We start from the raw sequence: 22523 nt of genomic DNA on the forward strand, positions 1-22523 counted from the left end.
CTTTTTATGTTGCGGCGCTCACCAGTGCATTCTGCTTTCCTCAGAATGCACCAAACTGTTGATTTGGCCACTCCTAATGTTGCTGCTACCTCTCTGATGGATTTGTTTCATTTTTGAAGCCTTACAATGGCCTGTTTCACTTGCATGGAAAGCGCTTTTGAATGCATGGTGTAGGTTCACAGCAATAGATTACAAATGCAAGTACCACACTTAGAATCAACTCCAGACCTTTTACCTGCTTAATTGATGAAGAAATAATGGAGTAGCCCACACATGGCCATGAAATAGCTTTTGATTCAATTGTCCAATTACTTTTGGTCCCTTGAAAAAGGGGTGATGGCTACTCTTTAAGAGCTGTAATTTGTATTTCCTAAACCCTTCTTCCAATTTGGATGTACATACCCTCAAATTAAACTTTCAGCCTATATCCTTATATAACTATAGATTGGACCTAACATTTTATATATATATTTTACACACCCACACACCTTCTCTCCCCCCCCCCCCTTTTGTAATTCTATTTGGTTGTATCTAGGAGTTGGATGTGAGCGATAGCAGGGAAGTCTGCATTGATTGGATACAGCTTCCTTTACCTCTTTTGGTTCATTTGGATCCTCTTGGGGATAAAGAGAGTAGATGCTTGCTTTTTTTACACACTCTTCCTTTGAATGAAAATATACCTGGCAAAAATAGCCCCGTCAGGTAAGCCTTATACAGCCAATATTCAGTATGTGCATTGAGGTTTAGATTTTGTTGTTGTATTTCTGTTAAAAGCTTTGATTAACCTTCAAGTAAACAAATTAATTTACACGTATTGGGATTTTTTTTTAGCAAAGACATGTAGCAGAATACATTTTGGCCTAAATTTATGATTAAATTAATTTTTGTTACTGGGCATGTTTAATCGCAAAAAGTCCAAAATATTGTTTTCCTCAAAATTCTTTTTTTTAAACGCAAAAAATAAAACCGCACAGGTGATCAAATACCACCAAAAGACAGCTCAATTTGTGGGGGAAAAAAAAGGACATAAATTTCATTTGTGTGTAGCACAGCGCCATAACACAAAAAATGGCCTGGTCATCGAGGGGAGTAAATCCTAAGCAGAGCAAGTAGTTATTGATATCCTTTATCTTTTCCTAGTGGCAATTATATGCAATAATTTGTAAAACTCCTGAAGAAGCCAAAAAATTGGCGAAACATGTTAAGTGGGAATTGTTGCACTGTGAATATTGAGCCACATGAGACGCGTTGCTGGTTTTAAACGTTTACAACTACAAATGTGATATAGTTTCTTATGTGATATATAACAAAAAACATTATGTTTGATTTTAACCACCTCCCGTCTGGCTGTTGTATATAATCGGCCCGGTGGTGGCACTGCAGGGTCGGGTGGCCGTTTATAAACGGCCTCCCCGCCCCCTGCTTGCGCGAGCTCCCTGGGAGCGCACAGCACCACGATCCGGTGCCAGCTGTGTCCTCCGGACACAGTGGAATACCGATCGTCGTATGGGACCTCTCTGTGAGGTCCCAATCATGTGATCATGGATTGCCCAAAAAAGTTTAAAAATTATAATTTTTGGTTATAAACTAATTTGGGTTATTTTATTTTTTTGTATTAAAAAGATAACAGAATAAATTTTGGCCAAGATTTATGATGAAATATTATTTGCAAAATTTTATAAGAAAAACACTTTCTTTCAACATTTTTGGACTTTCATTTACATAGCAAAAAAAAAAAATCCCAGTGGCGAATAAATACCACCAAAATAAAGCTTTATCTGTCTAAAAAAAAATACTAAAAAATTCATATGGGTACAGTGTTGCATGACCGCGCAATTGTCATTCAAAGTGTGATAGCACTGAAAGCTGAAAATTGGCCTGGACAGGAAGGGGGTAAAAGTGTCCGGACTTGAAGTGGTTAATATAATACTGAATGTCCAATATTCTTTCTGAGCACCTTAAAAGTTCCTGTTTCTCTTTACAATGGTCGTTATCGAATATATGGGATGTGGTGCCAATTGACCTCCAGCCCACCTGTAACAATATAGATAATTTATACTGTAGTAGGTAAGGCATCCCAAAAACACACAAAATGGTACCAATGTAACGAATAAAAACTCACTGGACTGTGGCACTTTTTTCACCAGTTTTTATGGTCAATGCTATGAGAATCTATCTATCTAAGCCCATGGATATTTAGAGTACTGTCTCAAAACTATACCACTATGTTACACCTGGGTCGAGTGCTACAACACTTTTCTAAGCTAACTTTGTACTGAAAAGAAGCAATAAAAGAATGAATGTCGATATGCTTATGATCTATCTTCTGTTCATAACTTAGTCATGAAAGATATTAGTCCAGCTTTTAGAGAATCATTTACCACCTGACAGTTACAAGGAGTACTGTTGTAAAAGAAGCTTTCAAGCTTCTTCCATGGAAGAACGTAGAGGTCTATTCCTAGAAAGCTCCCTTCCTTGTGCCATATGCAATGCAAACACCATCAAGCATAAGCATCAAGCTTTGTCATACACAAAAGAATAATCTTTCCTTCTGAAAGTCAGGTTGGCCTGTAAAACTGTACCTCAAGAGTTACCCATTAGTTTTTCTGTTTTGTAAAATAGCTTGCTACATGATCTGCCCGTTACTTCCAGCACCCTACACAAATGATGTGCCTACTGATGCAGGTGGGGCAACAAGAATATGCTACAGATTCTGCTGGTATTACCGCTGATGCTGAGGGTCCACATGGTAATGAGTAACTACCACTCTTAAGCAGTTACTGCCGATAGAGGAAGCCACATATCCAGAGTTTACCTAATATGATGTATAACCAAACACACACACAAGAAAGAATATCTGGGGTTAATGCGCAAGCATTTTGGCGAGATTTTTAGCAGTCATAAAAAATACTTACCGAACAATTATAAATGAGGTAACTTTTCGGTAATCCAGAGGCACAAAGACTATTCCAACTTTCCGACACTCCCAAGGTGGTAAATGCAATTCAAGTACTTCACTACTGCATTTCTGAGATTTGTCCTGTAGGATAGGAGGAAAGCATTGCCTTTTTAATGTTTTGATAGGTAAACGTAAACAACCCCAATCCTTTTGTTTCCAGAAATTTCATTTTTATCACCAACTCTTTTGATCTAGATGCCTTCAAGTAGAACACACCAACTTCTATTCTGGATATTATTGCTACTGCCAAAAACAGTAGTAGTGTTCACCCTGATAATCTATTTTGTCATACTTGTCATATAAATTGGCAAAACAGTGTAATTATTATGCAAGCCTTCTATAGACAAAGTAAACAATAGACTATTTTAGTTCATGAACCACTTGCCCTCCTGAGGATTTACCCCCCTTCCTGACCAGGCTATATTTTGAGTTACGGCACTGCGTTACATTAACTGACAACTGCGCAGTCATGCAACATTGCAACCACTCGTTGAGTGGGTGCAACCACTACATACATTACCTGTGTGTCACATTGTTTCTGCAGCCTGAATTCTCCTGTTGTGAAGTCAATCTCCTGCTCATTTGCACCATACCTAAAAGCCAACAAAATATTAAAATATATTTAAAAAGTTTAAAAAAATTAAAAAACAAACTGGACACACAAAACTGATATCTTTGGGTGGTGTGATTAAAACCAAAATAAAACACTAGGACCAAGCACAGGCAATAATTAGGCTAATGTACATACCATTTGCTGAGAAGGCTGAGAGCAGCTTGAGGGTTGGGGTAATGCGAAAGAGGTAGCAGTTGCACTGTTACTGGAAAAGGAGATGGGTTCTTCAGGATAACATATTTCACCTAATACAAAAACCCCAAAAAGCATAAAATTACATTACAAAAATAGGTTTTTAACCCCTACATTTTACAATAACCGAAACACTTGTCAAATATCCTATTCAACATTTAAAAATTAGAACACAATTTTCATGAAAATATAGACTCCTAAAGATGGTAGCAAAACTATAATTATGGCAAAAGGGCAGTTTAATTACCGAGTTGTTGCTTAGTGCAGTTGCAGTGAAGTTCACAACAAGATCAGGCTCAGCAATCAACTGGGGTAGAAAAATATCTTTCTTCTGTTGGGTACCATTCTCTACATTCTTCCTCCTGCACACAATAAAGGGGAAAAAATAAAAAGGCACAAAACATAGCTTCTTGAGTTTTAACTGCTCAACGACTTATAGAGATGTTTAGAATTGAGTTGGCCTTAAAGAGACACTAAACAATATCCTTATCATTCAAATATAATTCATGCACATATCCACTACATAATCTATTCATTAAATCTTTTCTGAACGGTTTTTCTGCCTCCTTATAACATTCTTAAACTCCTTAACCGCTCTCTTTCCTCTTCACTTCCGATTGTTAGGAACAAGCAATGCAGATCCCATAATCCACTGTCCCTAGTCCATCTCTAGCGTGAGTATGAGAAGGTGGCAATAATCCTACATACAGTGGGACCATGGAAAAGCAAAAAAAAAAGGAATTTGGCGATTTCGAGGAGGATGAGAGCATAAGAAGGTCATTTTTTGAGTTAATACACACTTGGACATTTTTATTTTTTTAATTAGAGCTTAGTGTCATTGCAAACCTTCTTCACTTACTTATAAATATACAATTCAAAGCATACTACTCAGTAGACCAAATAAATTATAAAACGTAATTCTAAACAGCACATATCTGACTCCTACCTGCATGTATCAGCTTCATGCATCTTCTGAAACTTTGCATAGAGTTCAGACCCTAACTCATAGTCTATACTCCAGGCTGACATCCCAAGGGAGAGGCTATGATGCCAACGCACACTTTCTTCTAAAGAAACAAAAATCGCCAAATTATTGTCGGATAAATAAAATTTAAGGAATTATATGATCATAGCATAACACTTTCATTTTATAACATCAGCACTGTAATATCAAAACAATAGTTATTTTTGACAGTTCAATATAAGCTTACTTGAAACCACTTATGTTGTGACTGCAATCTGTCCGCTGGCCATCTCATTCCACAATGGAATTCCTGGATTCCCTGCATTAATTGCAGCTTCTGCTCTGCCATTTACTTTGAATTTCTAAAGACTACATATCCCATGGTACCTTGCTGCCTGCAAGTATTACCTCTTGTACTGACTATGCCAAACGTTCTCAACTTCTTAGGTTTTTACCCTGGCTGCTTTTAGCAAGAATTGTGATTTGGAAGACAAAAATAAAAAATTGCATATTTTCATTTTTACAAATGTTTCAGTTTAGCTGAATATTTCACCATTATCACGAACCACTGCTAAAAATCAACTCAAAACACATTCTCCTACACCTGACATGCTTGAGGATACCACATACACTCACCAGCCACTTTATCAGGTACATCTGTTCAATTGTTTAGTAACACAAATTGCTAATAAGCCAATCACATGGCAGCAACTCAATGCATTTAGGCATCTAGACGTGGTGAAAATGAATTGCTGAACTTGAAACTGAGCATCAGAATGGGTCAAAAAAGGGGGATTTAAGGGACTTTGAACATAGCATGGTGACGATTTCAAAAACTGCTGGTCTACTGGGATTTTCACATGCAAGCATCTCAGGTATACAGAGAATGGTCCAAAAAAGAGAAAATATTCAGTGAGCGGCAGTTGTGTGGACGAAAATGCCTTGTTGATGTCAGAGGAGAATGGGCAGACTGGTTTGAGATGATAAAAAGTCAACAGTAACTCAAATAACCACTTGTTACAACCAAGGTAAGCAGAATACCATCTCTTGTATTAACGGTTTAGGCTGGAGGTGGTGGTGTAATTGGGTGGGGATACCTAATAAAGTGGCTGGTGAGTGTATGTGTGCATTATTTGTTTTTTGTATCCATAGTTAATGTGAAATGGTTTGGATATAAAAAATGTCTGGTTGTCTAACATCCTCTGATTTTGCAGGCTGTATGAGGTCTTTTAGAAACATCAGGCATTCAATTTTTTTTTCCTGGTACAGCAAGAAGGTGCCAGCAGATTGTTTTTGTAAAGGACAAATAGATTGTGTAGAGCCACCTGGATAAGGCATATCACAACCATTTTGTATGAGGCCTCAGATTGGATTAAATTGAGCTGAAAGACCTGGTCAGAGAGGTTGACTCTACCAATGTATCTGTTGTATGTGTTAACACAAAGGCTTTTCCATCTGTGTAGCTGACCCATGTTCTGTTACAAGCACTGTGCTCTCTAGGAGTGTTGTCAGTATAAAAAGACGTCTTTTCGGTCTGTAAATTTGATGGCCACTAGTGCCTCCTGTTGGTAACTGAACGGTTTTCCGTTTTTCCACATGGTCCCACATGCTCTTATGACAGCAGCATTCAGAGATCTAAAAAGTGGCACTCAGGTGTAGTAACTGTATACATAAAGATGGCAGCCTTGACGGAGCAGAGGTTGAATGAGCTGCCAAAGCTTCCCTTTCCCTTCAATATTTTGTCTGGGCAGCCCTGGAGGAATTTCGTCATTAAATATATATACAATTTTTTTTTTTCAAATATATACCCGGTTGTGCACACACTTTGTAAATGGTTTACATTATTGGGCACGTTTGGATGGTATGAACTTCCTAAAATGGAGTCGGCCTTTAAAATTCATTAAGGATTCATCAATCAAGAATTTTTGTTCAGGAGTATAACCAGCTGAAAGATGTTCAGAAAAAATATTAGGAGACACAGTTTTAAAAGGTGGTCATGTCTGGGGTCAATGCTTGGGTGATGCTGGGAATCACCATTAAAATATAAAAAGTGCAACACTGCTTCAAAACAGTCTCTCATAATAACTGGGGGAAGAGATGGTCTGGCATGGATGGAACTAAAGGCCCAATAATGCCATCCAGTACAGTTTTGACTTATGCAAGGTGTGTACTGTGCATCCAGTGCTGTGAAAAGATGGCAGGTTGCTGCACCAGAAACTGGGTGGCATAAAGGTTAGTTTGAGCGACAACAAGCTCTAGAAGCTCGTCACTCACTAATACCTTAAAGAAATCCACATGGCTAAAACCTACAATATTGATATTCATGCCTGGTATATAACTGTAAGTATTTGGTAGGTGAAAGATTCTGCCTCTATCCACTGAATGCATACTGCTGTGCAGCAACTGGTAATGTGATACTACCCCATGCGTTCTCTTGCTCCCTTGCTAGTGCTGGGCCTCGCAATTGGTGGAGCTGCCTCAAAAGACACTCTTCATCACTGAGGAAAGCCTCAAATTTCTCAGACCAACTCAATTCACTGCCCGAGCACAGGAGGGCATATACCTCTTCAAGTGTGTGTGTGTGTGTATTTTATTTATATTTGCAAACTACAGTCACCCACATGGAGCAAAAATCTGTTTTTTTTGTTATACAACACAGACACACCCTAAACTGACAAATCACACCAACGATGACTGGCGCACACTAATTCCTTTTATCCTAAAATACAGAACACTAAACTGACACAAACACTGATATTATTATTAACAATAACGTATAAAGCCATTTATAAATCTGCCCAAATTACATCACCAATCTTGTCTCCAAATATCACCCGTACTCTCCACTCCTCACACAACCTCCTGCTCTCTAGCTCCCTTGTCTCCTCCCATGCTCGTCTCCAGAGCATCCCCCATCCTCTGGAACTCTCTACCCCAATTTATCAGACTACTGCCTACTCTGCTCACTCTTAGGCGATCTCTGAAAACCTCTCTTCAGGGAAGTCTATCCTGCCCTCAGCTAATAATGGAATCTTCTACTCTTCCAACCAGTCCATTCCCCACAGTTATTACCTTTTGTACCACTAGCCCCTCCCTCCTAGATTGTAAGCTCCAAGGAGCAGGGCCCTCGTAACCCTCTTGTATTGAACTGTATTGTTACTGTATTGTCTCCCTTTATACTGTAAAGCGCTGAGCAAACTATTGGCGCTATATAAATCCTGTATAATAATATAATAATATTATAGGCACACAATCAGAGGCACAATAAAAAAATCTAAAACCTTTCTTTTTCCATACAAAAACACAGATATTAACAATGGCATGGACACGTGCAGGAACACGAACTCTCAATTTTTTTTTTTAATCTTAAAGCACAGAGACAGACACAAAAACCGACACAAATGCTGAAAATACAGGTGCACACTACACCCCACACACTAAAACTATAATAAATCTATAAACCCAGAATTTTTCTCTTTTTTTTTTTTTTTTTTTTTTTTAAACAAAAACACCTACACTGATATTAACTGGTGACTGACACACTAACACTGACAAACACGGACACTAGGGGTGACAAGAACACCAACACTGTGATTAAACAGAAGCAAAAACACTATTGGCGACAGGGCCACTAACATTTACACTAGTGGTGACAAGGACACTAATAACACCAACTCTAAAGTGGAGACTGTCACTATTACCAACATTGTCATTGGTGATCAGTGCCTGATCTAGCTAATGTTGACAGATGTAAAATTATTTTCTGTTATTGGACTGTTCTCCCCACAGAACATCCTCTGAACAGATACAAAGTATCTCTCTTCACAGAGCTTCTGAGGAAAAAGATACTAGAGAGGTATTTTACACAGTTCCCATTCATGTGATTACTATGATTGGCTGTCACAGGGATCACTTGGATTGGGGACCAGTTCTCATGCTTCCCAATGGTTAGTCCAAGATCCAAAAGCGGTCACTGTTAGCCAGTCTCTTTGCTAGGGGTGCGCTCCTAGCCTGAATGCATGCAAGCATATATGTGGCCTCATGGATAAAGACTCGCTTCCATGAGGTTGCATATACAGTATGTGTACACTCAGCGGGAAGGGATTAAATTTCTTTTATGTTATTTTACAAACAGTTCAAAATTTAATGTTGTACTGATTACAGTAAATAATGTGCATTACAGTTTTTTGTTGTAATTGGGTAAAGCTAGTATTCTGATGCTATTATTTAGGCTGCTTTCACACTGATCGGTCTTCTTCTGTTTTTGTCTTTCCAAAAGCAAAAGAAAAATGCATGACCATTAAATCCAGTTGCATTTTTAAAAGTTCTGCTTGCTGCATTTTTGGTGTGGGTAAAAAAAAACAAAAAACATTTAATTGGATGCAAAAAAAAGTGGCAAAAACCATGACAATGTACCCAGGGTTGAGTTTTTGGAGTCACTTTTTTTTTCCACAGATGCAAAAGCACTAGAAACACAGAGAAACCACATATGCTGTTTTAATGCATTTTTGCAATGGAGCAGTACGAAAGCAGCCTCTAGAAATATACATTTTAAGTACAAAATAAAGTACATTTACCAAAAGATAAAGGCCTGATAATGGGATGGACTCCACACTGTGCAAACGGTTTCAGATGTTGGTTCCCAGACTGAAACAGAATTTGAGAAATGGCAAAATTAAAATAGTTTACTTAAGCAAAATGCTAGAAACATATGTAAGAGACTTCCAGTTAATATGAGATATAGAATAAAGCACACAATTAAACAATGAGAAGCTGTTTAATTTACTAAATATAGCCATTATGCTGTTATGACCAGCACCCTGGTGGATTTGCCATGGGAATATATCAAAGATGAACTCTAAAGATTTCAGTCCACTCTTCTTTTTTTCCCACATACCACAGAGACAATTCTTGCAAGTGCTGAAAGCTGTATACCAAACACGAGTATCCCTGAATTTGACAGGTACCCGCTCTTACTTCCGCGGAGTTGTTCTTTGATCTTACCTGTTCCTCTATCCAGCCGTGCACTGTCTTCCTGGCTTCTGTAGTGTCGGCGCTCGGCATGACAGCCGGGTGCCCAGTCCACATGAGCGAGAAGCACTTGCGCTTTGTGATTGGTCCGGCGGCTTCTGGGATCTGTCATGTCTCCCAGGTACCGCCTTACCATTCACAAAAAGCACCGCTTCTTGCGCATGCGCACTTGGCACCCGGCTGTCAAGCCCAGCGCCGACACTACAGAAGAAGTACTACGGGAAGACAGCTGGCCGCTGGATAGAGCAACAGCTAAGATCAAAGAACAACTCCGCGGAAGTAAGAGCGGGTACCTGTCAAATTCAGGTACCCGCTCCCCACCTCCCCAAAGGTCAGCAGTCATCTCCATAAGGTCCCGCTGCAGAGCTGAGCGGCTGGCCCGGTATTCTGACACGGCGGCGGTGGAAATACCGGACCGGCCGCTCCATATTCGCTCCATAAGACGCACTAACATTTTCCTCCCTTTTTAGGGGGGAAAAAAGTGCGTCTTATGGAGCGAAAAATATGGTAATTCTTTGCTATAAGCAAATTGTGTAAAAAAAAAATACTGATCACTTCCCCAAAGTAGTACAATGTTACTATGGCAACATTGTACTACTTTGGACATAGTGAAATATGAAAAAAAAAAAATCTTAAAAAAATAAAAAAATTAAAAAAAAAAATTAAAAAAATATATTTTTTTTTCATACCGTCACCAGTCAGTGTCCCTGATCACCGCCATGCCAGTTATATGATGATGCTGTACTGCACTGGTGACAGTATGTAAAAAAAAAAAAGTGAAAATAATTTTTTTAATTTTTTCATTTTCCAAAAAATGACAAAAAAAATACAACTTCAAAAAACTTGCCATGCCTCTTATGAGGTGGACTGTCTACAATGCAAAAAGGGGTCATTTGGGGGATATCTGTACTGTTCTGACATTCTTGGACCTCAAGAAATTAGATTGGCTGTCAGTACTTCAGGATTGATCAATTTTCAGATCTATACCATAGTTTGTGAACTCTATAACTTTCCTACAAACTAAAAAATACATCCTAATTTGGGTTATTTTCACCAAAGACATGTAGCAGAATACATCTTGGCCTAAATTTATAAACAACAATTATTTATTTGCAAACTTTTATAACAGAAAGAAAAACGTGGGTTTTTTTTTCAAAATTTTCTGTCTTTTTTTGTTAATTTAGCAAAAAATAAAAACCCCAGTGGTGATTAAATACCACCAAAAGAAAGCTCTAGTTGTGTAAAGAAAATGATAAAATTTTAGTTTGGGTACAATGTTGTATGACCGCGCAATTGTCATTCAAAATGTGAGAGCGCTGAAACTTGAAAAATGGCCTGGGCAGGAAGGGGGTAAAAGTGCCCAGTATGGAAATGGTTAAGAACAAGTTAAGCTGTCTGCAAAAGAGACTTCAAAAACATGTGGTGTCACCATCAAAGTTGTCTTTGGTAATCTCTCCATTTTATTATCTGCTGGTAAATTCTCTGACAATTCAAAGAAGGTTTTGAAGCAGACAAAGGTGCGGGTGCAGACCACACACACACACACACTTAAGTATATTTTACCCCTCAGTCAGTTAGCCCTACACCTTGTTTTTTCCTAAACAAAAAGCACACATTCTGAATGTTCATGACAGGAAAAATACTTACCGCAGGGCCAGCATAGTGGATCAGTACAGGAATCTCAAATGTAACACCTAATGAGGTAACTATCATTATGTTGGTCAACAAATTCAGCGGCAATTCTTTGGCTTGGATCTTCCATGTAAATATGTTCCAGCAGCCAGGAGGTAAAGTAAACAAGTGAGTGAAATTCAGGATCTGTAATTGAAAACAGAAAAAAAAAAAAAAAACAATAGTAGGTAAAACCTAAGCCTAAATATAGGAAACCGCTGAAATAAAAAACAAAACAAAAACCCCATATTCAATATGTCACCATTACACCAAGTACAAATCAAATGTTACGTGAGTTTTTAACACTTATTTTCTCCTGTCAGGAGAAACAGCATTTATGGTAAAAAAAAAAAAGCAAAACAGGGCACACTCTCTGTGCATTAACGTAGTAAACCAAGAATTTATTAGGAAGCATAAAAATGCATACTCACAAACCAAAGGGGGGTAAAAACAGACAAGAAGAGTCCTTAATAACAGTCCAAAGTAACGGCAGACCCTTGGTGAGGTCTACCGTCACTTTGGACTGTCATTATGGACTCTTCTTGTCTGTTTTTATGCCCCTTGGGTTTGCGAGTATGCATTTTTATGCTTCCTAATAAATTCTTGGTTTACTACGGCAATGCACGAAGAGTGTGCGCCCTGTTTTGCTTTTGTTCACCAGTATCAAGATTTCCCGATCTTTAAGGGCTGCACTTCTACGAATGAGTTTCAGTTAACCTAGTCTGCATGAAGATTTGAGCGCTGATTTTGTTTGTTCATTTAAACAGCATTTATAATAAACCAGCGTGTATGAAGCCTTAAAGCTGATCTCCATGTTTAGCTTAACTTTAAAATAGTTCATTTGGAACAAGCTGGTCCAAACAAACTATTTACTTCACTAACCGTTGCAGCAGCTAGGTGTTCTGTAAAAGCTGTATGTAGCCTCAGCTCTTGGAAAAAAAACCACATCAGGCTGAGAGCTACTCAGCCATTCAGAGGAAGCTTTGTATTTTATAAATGAATACAAAGCTTCTTCTGATTGTCTGATGCAATTTGTGATGTCATCCACCCATCCCTTCAGAAAATAACTCCATTCAATAAGACAAGTGAGATAAGCGATTGTCACTTCCTTTTGTCAGTCTTACAAAGTCTTATTTTAGCATCACTTCAAATTACTGCTTTTTTGCTCTCCCTATTAAACACCTCACTGAAACTCAGCTACCACCTCCATGACAATAGGAGTGATAACCCATTACATATTCTTTCATTCACAACAACTAACAAAACTAAAATACAAAGTGTGGCAAATTCAATCATGGTATGTCAAAATGTAACATTTAGAATTAAAGTAATGCATGGTAATAAAAATGAGGACAAGCACACAATGGCACTTATTCAAGATGAGAAAACGAGGTTTGTTTTTTTCCCTTACAAAAAAAAAAAAAAAAAAGGCTGTATCTTCTTATGTTGGCCTTTAATGAATATATATATATATATATATATATATATATATATATATATATATATATATATATATATATATATATATACACACACATACACATACACACACACACATATATATACACACCACACTATGGTGAAGACCAAAGAGCTGTCGAAGGACACCAGAAACAAAATTGTAGACCTGCACCAGGCTGGGAAGACTGAATCCGCAATAGGCAAGCAGCTTGGTGTGCACAAATCAACTGTGGAAGCAATAATAAGAAAATGGAAGATATACAAGACCACTGATAATCTCCCTCGATCTGGGGCTCCACGCAAGATCTCACCCCGTGGGGTTAAATGATCACAAGAACGGTGAGCACACGGGACCACACCTGCAGAGAGCTGGGACCAACGTAACAAAGGCTACCATCAGTAACACACTAGGCCGCCAGGGGCTCAGATCCTGCAGTGCCAGATGTGTCCCCCTGCTTAAGCCAGTACATGTCCGGGCCCGTCTGAAGTTTGCTAGAGAGCATTTGGATGATCCAGAAGAGGATTGGGAGAATGTCATATGGTCAGATGAAACCAAAATAGAACTGTTTGGTAGAAACACAACTCGTCGTGTTTGGAGGAGAGGGAATGTCGAGTTGCATCCAAAGAACACCATACCTACTGTGAAGCATGGGGGTGGCAACATCATGCTTTGGGGCTGTTTTTTCGCAAAGGGACCAGGACGACTGATCCATGTACAGCACAGAATGAATGGGGCCATGTATCGTGAGATTTTGAGTGCAAACCTCCTTCCATCAGCAAGGGCATTGAAGATGAAACGTGGCTGGGTCTTCCAACATGACAATGATCCCAAACATACCGGCCGGGCAACGAAAGAGTGGCTTCGTAAGCAGCATTTCAAGGTCCTGGAGTGGCCTAGCCAGTCTCCAGATCTCAACCCCATAGAAAACTTTTGGAGGGAGTTGAGAGTCCGTGTTGCCCAAGGACAGCCCCAAAACATCACTGTTCTAGAGGAGATCTGCATGGAGGAATGGGCCAACATACCAGCAACAGTGTGTGCCAACCTTGTGAAGACTTACAGGAAATGTCTGACTTCTGTCATTGCCAACAAAGGATATATAACAAAGTATTGAGATGAACTTTTGATATTGACCAAATACTTATTTTCCACCATAATTTGCAAATAAATTCCTTCCAAATCAGCCAATGTGATTGTCTGGATTTTTTTTCTCATTTTGTCTCTCATAGTTGAGATCTACCTATGATGCCAATTACAGGCCTCTCTCATCTTTTTAAGTGGGAGAACTTGCACAATTGGTGGCTGACTAAATACTTTTTTGCCCCACTTTGTGTGTGTGTGTGCATATATATATATATATATATATATATATATATATATATATATATATATATATATATATATATATACACACATACATTTACACACATATATACATACACACATACAATTGCGTGGTCATGCAACACTGTACCCATATTAAATAATTTTTTTCCCACACACTGATGGGGGGCACTGATGGGCACAGGTGAGTGGCACTACTAGGCACAGGTGGATGGCACTGATCATCAGTGCCCTGATGATCGGTGCCGTGCTCTGACAATTGCCAGTTATCGGCAGTACTTTCCTCACGCTGTGACAGCGTGAGAAAAGTGCAGTCGATAACCGGAAACTGCATTTACCAGTGATCTGCTGTGTCATTGGACACAGCTGATCACGTGGTAAAAGGCCACTGTGATTGGCCTTTTACCACATCATGTGATCAGCTGTGTCTGTAGGACAGAGCGATCATGGAGATCGTTGGGTGCAAGCAGGAGGGCGTGTTCTGGGAGGACGTCATATGATGCCATCCCAGAACTGGACAACCGCGCTGTAGCCATCATTCGGCTATAGCGCGGTTGGCAAGTGGTTAAAGCTCATGCTTTAAAGAAAATTAGTCCCAGCACTGAAGTGCTTTCTGTTCTGACAAAAATGAAGAGAACATTTTTTTCCAATGGGATCGAACTGCAGTAAAAATCCAGATAAGGGTTCTACTCCTTTTTCCATTTCGCCAAAACTAAAGGAACCGTTTGGCTCTCAGGAATAAACAAACACTCGAGGCTAATTATCCCAAGTACTGAATTATAAAGAATGAAGAAATTAGTGACATGTACGAAGGCTGAGATTTTTATTTAGAAAAAACAAATCAAATCAAAAACCACAATACCTTGAAAATTCCCCCGTCTTGCTCTGGCACAACCACATCACTGAGAATGATAGGAAAGTTTAGATGACTTTCTAGCCACATGGACCATAATCCAAACGGGTCCTGAAGTTGCTGCATGTAAAATGATATTTTTGAAGTATCAAAATTAAGGTACCTAAGGAAAGAATTACAGCAGATGAGACAACAGGTCACACAATAAGAGACATAGAAAATAAAACCGAAACAAGGGGAGAAAATACTCAGGTTAAAAAAACATTTTCTAATTCATCAAACTTTCATAAAATCAGAGTACGTTATTTAAGCAATTGTATCTCTTTTTAAGCTACTCTAAATTATTTTTCTAAAAGGTATAAACACAATAAAAAGGACACCTTTGGAACTATAAGCCGAAAAAAAAAAAAAAATGAAGAGGTCTCGTCTGTAAATTCCATATCTAAAAGTACAATATAAAAGTACAATACAGGCCACAGGCAGTGTCATGGGTTATAGGCAGCTGCCTTCAGGTGACTGAACACTGGTAAGGGTTTTGGACACACTCCCCTTGGGCGTATCCCTATAGCCCTTACCCACTCCATAAGATCTGTTATTTTGCACTGTTTTCTAAAAAAAAAAAACAAAAACAAAAAAAAAAACGGAGGATCAGAAGAAAGGATGACCTGTATCCTGTACTGTACTCCAAGATACAGAACAAGTAAAAATCCTGCGGCCCATTCACAAAGCGCAATGCTTCACTTCCAATTTCCCTTAGGCAAGATGGCGGCGCCAGCACCCGACAGCCGATTGAAGAATTGACTCGGGGTGAGGACACCACTGGATCCCTGGCCAGGAAAATGCCCTAATTTTAAAAGTCAGCAGCTACTGTATTTGTAATCCACGGGGACCTGAGAATCACTTGCAAATGGTAGAGGATCCTTGGCACTGGCCACAATTAAGGGAAGCTGCTTGTTGAACTTGAAAACCAGAATGCCCACATCTGGGGTCACCCCTTTCTGGGGTAGGAGACTGAAGATGTTTAAATGGAGGTACTATTCTCCTTGACCCAGGCAATCACAACTGACAAAACCACCTTCTAAAATGATGTAATATGTTTATTGTTAGGAATCATACCTTCCTTAATATTCTTGCTCAGATCCATTTTACCAGTGTCCATATGGGCTGGTTAACTTGACTATGACTAATATGCCTTCCTAAATAATTTAACAGTTTTTTTTTGTACACTATTTTAATGAAAACTGTGCTCAGGTTTTATTTAATTTATTTGTTATAATGGGTTGATAAATGGCTGATAAGTGATTTTATTGCTTTTTTTTAATACTGTATGTGTAGCCATTTACAGTATTAAACAGTGTAAAATTGCCATCTTCAGGCTGCAGTAGCATTTGAAAGTTGAAGTTTGTTATCAAGCCTGCATGTGATTACTACAATGTCATGGTAATCGCATGAATCACACCAATAGTTTCCATTTTCCTGAAGAAGACCCTGAACATTCATAGGCCGCATGATCAGAAAATTACAAGTACATGCAGCTACTGTATGCGTGGTAGGGGTCTCCACATATTGCAGTTGTAAGGAGGGTGAGAGGGGTGATAACTACATGTCAGATCAAAGGGCTTCTAAACTTTTTTTTTTTTTTAAAGATGTAAGATCTGTGGCATATCTTTCTCAGATTAAACTACTCAAATACTCAGTGTACTATCTCACTTTACTGAGGGAATTATGCAGACTGTTATTGCTGACTTGCATCGAAAAATGGAGATACTGGTGTCCGATTTGTTTGTTTTTTTTTTTTTACTTGTGGCAGAAATGATGTGTAAACTATCTTATCTAAAAAAGCCAAGTCTAGTGGTTGGTCAGGATGTGGGTTCTTAGCTGCAATGACAGCAGAAACCTCCGGTCTCTCTTTCACATTGATCCTTGAGGAACCTGGTTCTAAACAAAATTGCATTGATGATGCAGACTGACCACTTGTCCTTCAAATTCATGAATCCTACATGGTGAAAACATGAAGATACAATCACAACATAGGCAGCATCTATCTCTGAACAGCAGAGTTGGCTCAAACTCCTTTCAGATAGTTTGGCGTATGCAGGGGAAAAAAAAAATAATAATCTCATCACACAACATTCTCTTCATATACATGCAAGGTGTCAATATTAGTAAAACCCTCCTACGTGTTGTAAAAGATGGTGAGAGGATTGAGCATTCAGATACCATTCTAAAAATGTCCACATCCATCTTACACCTCCATTCCCAAGTTAATCTCTTATATGCGATCTTTAAGAAAAAAAATAGCTAGTGTTTTGACTGCAAAAGGTAAAAGTTGCTAGAGACTTTAAAATAACACTTTATATGTAATATTGGACAGCTCCAGCCCTTCCAAGGCACGTTTATAGTTGTACTCTGGGCACAAATGTTTTTATTTTCACTAGCTCCCTCTATAGCCACAAAGCAAATAAACCCATGCTGCGTGCATATGCATTTACAAACCCAGGTATTCGCTTGTAAAAGTAATCACTGGGCTGCACAAATGTACTGAGCAAAGCTATAGAAGGGTCCCCAGCATGGACATTCCAGTCTCAGTGCTGACCTCCACCATGCCCTCATGCAACAAATTCATGTACTTGTTCCCAGGTACATGACTGTTAAAGGCACAAACATCAGTGGTATGGAGGCAAACCAAAACTCAAGAGAATGCTCTTTATGAATTCCTGTAAAAATTCTTGTTTACCTGCCACACACAAATCTTGTTCAGAAACAGGTCCAGCATTCTGTAACCCAGCCCTTCAGCGACATATTAAGATAGCAAATGAACTCCTGGCCTGAGTTAACAAGGCCAAAATGTTTTCAAAATGTTGGTTCGATTTTCCCCAATCGTTGGTGAGGTCAAATCAAATTGAAAATTTGAGTAGTCTATGTGGTTTTTGTTTGGAAAATTGCATTTGGTCAAAATGAAATGTTAAAAGCAAACAAAAATGTCTAAGTACTTTGAAACAACATATGTCAAGTCTCTGTAGGAGTTTTCGAATGTGCTGGTGAAAGATTTGTACAAAAACCTACCAGTGTATGAACAGCTTTAGAGATTGCCCAGAATAATTTTGGAAGGTCTGGCTGCTCTGACTTGACAATCCACCTGTAAAAACTCTGCTACTAATATAAACACAAATCAAACCAATTAAAGCTGTAAGATGTAGTAATGTGCTTTCTAGTGTTCCCAATGTCTGAAGTAAATACTGACCAAACTGTTTAATATGGAAGCGTTACCAATACATATTTCTATATTCTTTACCAGCGATTGCAAGGGTTAATATGAAAGAGATGGGGAGGGGTTCTGGGCCTACAATAAAATCTACTCTTTCATTACAAACAAGTATATCCCCTTTAGGGATTACTAGCAGGCCACAAGAATGCAGTAATAGCATACTACTAAACAGAAACCTGACATGTACTGAAGCCAAGCTATGAAGTGAAGCTTAGTGTTGTGACTAAGCAGTAACTCATGACTCACGCTGTAGAGTAAACAGAAACATACCCTTCTGTTGTGTTATGAGAAATACACAAGGACGGAGTGGGAGCAGCTTGTACAACACTCAGCTTTTTTTCTTTGGAGCAGACAAACTCAGATTCTTGTGAGGCTCCTGTAAACAAAACAGACAGCTTTTTAAAACTTAATTTCACGCGTCCATTTATAAATTACCCATGAATATAGAGGATGAATGCACGTCATGCACTGCAAATAGTAAACATGCTACATTTAGTAGAAATAACCAGGGGGGGGGGGGGATATAATCATTGTAACTTGAAAGGCAGATCCATTTGCAAACCAACCTAAAGTCGGATTGATCCCTAATGTAAGTTTAGCAAAAGCTAAAACATTGTATAATCATTGAAACTTGAAAGGCAGATCCATTTGGAATCAAACCTAAAGTCGGATTGATCCCTAATGCAAGTTTAGAGAAAGCTAAAACATTGTATAATCATTGAAACTTGAAAGGCAGATCCATTTGGAATCCAACCTAAAGTCGGACTGTTCCCTAATGCAAGTTTAGCGAAAGCTAAAACATTGTATAATCATTGAAACTTGAAAGGCAGATCCATTTGGAATCAAACCTAAATTCGGACTGATCCCTAATGTAAGTTTAGTGAAAGCTACAAAGAGCACCGAAATACTCAAATTTCCTTCCAGTTCAGTAAGGAGTTCCTTCTACTTTCAGTCTACAGGCAAAGCAGAAGGGACATGTCAGAGCCAGGGGTATTGATCCAATGCCCTTGCACAAGCAAATTTGGTTGCTTGGCCACAACCTTAGTGGCAGCAGGGTAAACAGAATTTTTCAGAGCCACTCCAGGTCATCTGGTTCCTTCTTTTGCAGTTCAAGCTTAATAGGTCACCCATCTCCTGCTACCTGATTATTGCTAAAAAAAAAAAAAAGTCAGAATCATCAACTTTGTCCAGCAGGAGAAACTGGCTCAGGAAGCTGCAAAGTGGACCTATTAATGGCAACTATAAACCAGAAGTAGCAAAGTGTCCATTTTGACTAGCAGATATGTGTGTGTGTGTGTAACAAGCCTTGCTGATCAAACATTACAAAGGTTTGGTGGGTAAAACAGTACAAAAACCATACATTTGAATTGTGTATTTTGCGGTTTGCCAGTTGAGTTGCACTTAAAAATTTGAAAGGGAAAAAAAAATCTAAAACTTGCTACAGTACCTGAGCAAACAATGGTCGCTGCTTTCGTGAAACTTATGGAAGAGCTCAAAAGCATCACAGGCTCAAACTGGATAGAAAGTGCATCACCTAAAAAATGATGGACATCCTGCAGAGAGAGAACACAATATAGGTTTTGTGCATGTACAGTGTCCATTATCAACACTAACAAAACAAAAGGTCTACAACTCAATGGTAACATAAAAGAGAGAGACAGACAGTACTACCAGAAGCAGAATGCCTGAAACAGCCCAAGCTGGGATGGAGGGGTTTAATCACCTTTATTGCTGGCACAAGGAATGAAAACACAATTTTTGATAGCAATAGGTGTGACAGGTACTCCTCTGCACTAGGAAACATTCAAAACACCAAGATCTGTGTTTCTGAATGCTTTCAGATTTTTTAAAATGGCACCGAATGTTTCCAAGTAAACCAAAAGTGATGTCAGGTCATCGCTCCAGTTTACTATAAGGGAGACCCGATCAAAGCTGGCAGACGTGTCGGCTGTTTGCTTGGGACTCCTAGTGGGACCAGAGGTCCTGAGAGAGCCGCAGTACGGTTTTACTAGAGAGCTGACTGTCGGCTGTAAAAAAAAAAAAAAAAATGGTACCAGGCTGATGCCTGCAGGCATCACTCCATTATAACCACCAAAATTCCAGCGACATACAGAAGTGGTTAAAGGAGCCATCTGAAGACACAACATGTTGCCTGTACAGGCTATGCAAGGGTTAATTTAAAAGAGACACCAAGGGACAGTGCACCATCTTGCTGGCATTTGACTGCATTTCCACTGAACAAGGCAACCCAAAGTACAGGTTATCCTATGGACATAGTTCACACCATCACAGTTCAGAGAAAAAAAATAAATGTATGTATGTATGTATGTATGTATAATATATATATATATATATATAAAATATAGTTTTTGAGCATTTTCAGTGCTTACAAATTGAAGCTTGCTACATATAAATGCTCAAAAACTTGCAAAAACCCATGTAAAAGCAGCATACAAACTCACCACAGTGAATCAAAGTGCAGCATCAACTTCATGTAAACGAGCATAAAATGCATGCAAAAAACATGAAGTAAATGCACAGCTTCTGGTGTGAATAGGCCCTGAAAGTTGAACAAAGTTTGCATGTAATATAGGACATAAAAAAAGAAATGTACTAAAATGAAAGGGCATTCTGTGGATGGAGAGAATTTCACCAGTTGGGCAAGCCCCACAGGTTCCCAAACAGATTTCGCCAGTTTGGGAGTCTGCCAAAGCTGGTGAAAACATCATTTGCCAGTGGTGACCCCCGGTATAGAGAAAGGAAAGACAGTTCTGCACTAGAAGAGCCGGTGGCTGTCCAGAAGCATGAGCGCCATTTCCCATAACAGACCTGCTGACTTTTTGAAACAAATACTCCTCTTAATGATGTGAATGTCTTACTGCCTTTAAGACTGTTGTGGTCTGAATTATTACAGCCCCTTCTGTTAATGTTTTGTTAACTTCTGGGTTGAGGCTGCAATGACTATGACAAGTTTAAAAGGGATATTAGTTTTTGAGAAGGAAGCCTTAGAGAAGTAAAACTCACTTCCCCTAGTAATTAGGAGTGCATCATCAGGAGATAAAAGCTCTAACCAAATAGGAAAGCAAGTAGTGGTAGCTGGTGGTGCAACGAGTAGGGACAGGCTGTCGATAAGTATCTCCTATCCCTGGGTACATTGCAACGCAACTTCAGAGCTCTGCCCTGCCAAGTTTCCATAGAAACTATGTCTTCAGTCACCCCTTGCAACTGTGGAAGAGCCCCACTAAAGGCTGTAGGGGGTGGCAAGATTATACATGTGCCTGCTGTTTCCAGTGAAATGGCAAGTCCAAAAGAGTTGTCACTACTCCAGCGCTCTAAAATGAAATTGGCAATGCTTACAGCAGTGGCTGGGAAGACTTTCTTTCCATCATTGAGACTGCTAGAACAGTCCTTAGAGAAATGATGTGCCTGGATTTGGGGGGGTGATTTGTGGAAGTGAACCAAGTTGAAGAACCTTACACCTGCAGTGAAAGGCAGGGGAGGAAAAATGTAATCGGATGGTGTTGTCACTGAGGAAAGATCTAGTTAATGCCTGGTTACAGTGGTGAAAAGTGGTCAGAAACGCTCTCAAACAAGTTGGCAACTTGAGTGAGACCTTAAAGCTCTACCTTTGCCACTAAATCAGAGACCATAATTAAAGAAAAAAAAAAAAAAAACCCACAACAACACACTGGCAAGGGTTTTAATCCTTCTCTATTGTATCCAAAGGTTAAAAAAAAAAAAAGTTCTGGATATACACTTTAATTACCCATACGCTATGTAGGATTTAGTGCCCAAAGCAATATTATAGGTCATTCTCATGGTGGGAGGTCAGGGTGCAGCTCTCAAGGTTTACCAAGGTTGCACCGAATCTGTATGAACTGCTTCTATTGCTGTATTAAAAGACAGCAAAGAGAAAACAACTTCATTAAAGTGGAACTTCAGCCAAAAGAGGAAATTCCGCTTGTTTGCATCCCCCCACTTCCATCAACATTTTTTGGTGGAGAGGGTACCTGGTTTTGATAAATACCCACTACAACTTCTGGTGGGATCGCCCAAGGCGAGTGGAAGTTAGCCAATCTCTCCCCGCACCTCCCCCCCTTCCCCGTAGCCTTCTGAGACACATTACAAGTCTCAGAAGATTGCGGGGCCAATCACAAAGCGTAGCAAGG

At 39.1% G+C, this 22523-nt stretch overlaps 1 protein-coding gene across 3 annotated transcripts in view; it reads right to left on the reverse strand.

Moving 5' to 3' along the window:
- TMEM131L (transmembrane 131 like) overlaps positions 1–22523 on the reverse strand; it is a 138759-nt gene that overhangs the window by 46316 nt on the left and 69920 nt on the right. For all 3 annotated transcript variants that reach the window (XM_089670437.1, XM_089670436.1, XM_089670438.1), the window contains 10 exons: positions 19802–19907; positions 18625–18730; positions 15096–15249; positions 11407–11577; positions 9306–9375; positions 4711–4831; positions 4012–4126; positions 3708–3817; positions 3480–3552; positions 2916–3040 (listed from right to left, as the gene is read on the reverse strand). In XM_089670437.1, coding sequence (XP_089526563.1) covers positions 2916–3040; positions 3480–3552; positions 3708–3817; positions 4012–4126; positions 4711–4831; positions 9306–9375; positions 11407–11577; positions 15096–15249; positions 18625–18730; positions 19802–19907 — 1151 coding nt within the window. The remainder of the gene's footprint in view (positions 1–2915; positions 3041–3479; positions 3553–3707; positions 3818–4011; positions 4127–4710; positions 4832–9305; positions 9376–11406; positions 11578–15095; positions 15250–18624; positions 18731–19801; positions 19908–22523) is intronic.

The sequence above is a fragment of the Staurois parvus genome, unplaced genomic scaffold (assembly GCF_062004578.1).
Source record: "Staurois parvus isolate SC_StPar_1 unplaced genomic scaffold, SC_StPar_1.0 ptg000090l, whole genome shotgun sequence".
Classification (NCBI taxonomy): Eukaryota; Metazoa; Chordata; class Amphibia; order Anura; family Ranidae; genus Staurois; species Staurois parvus.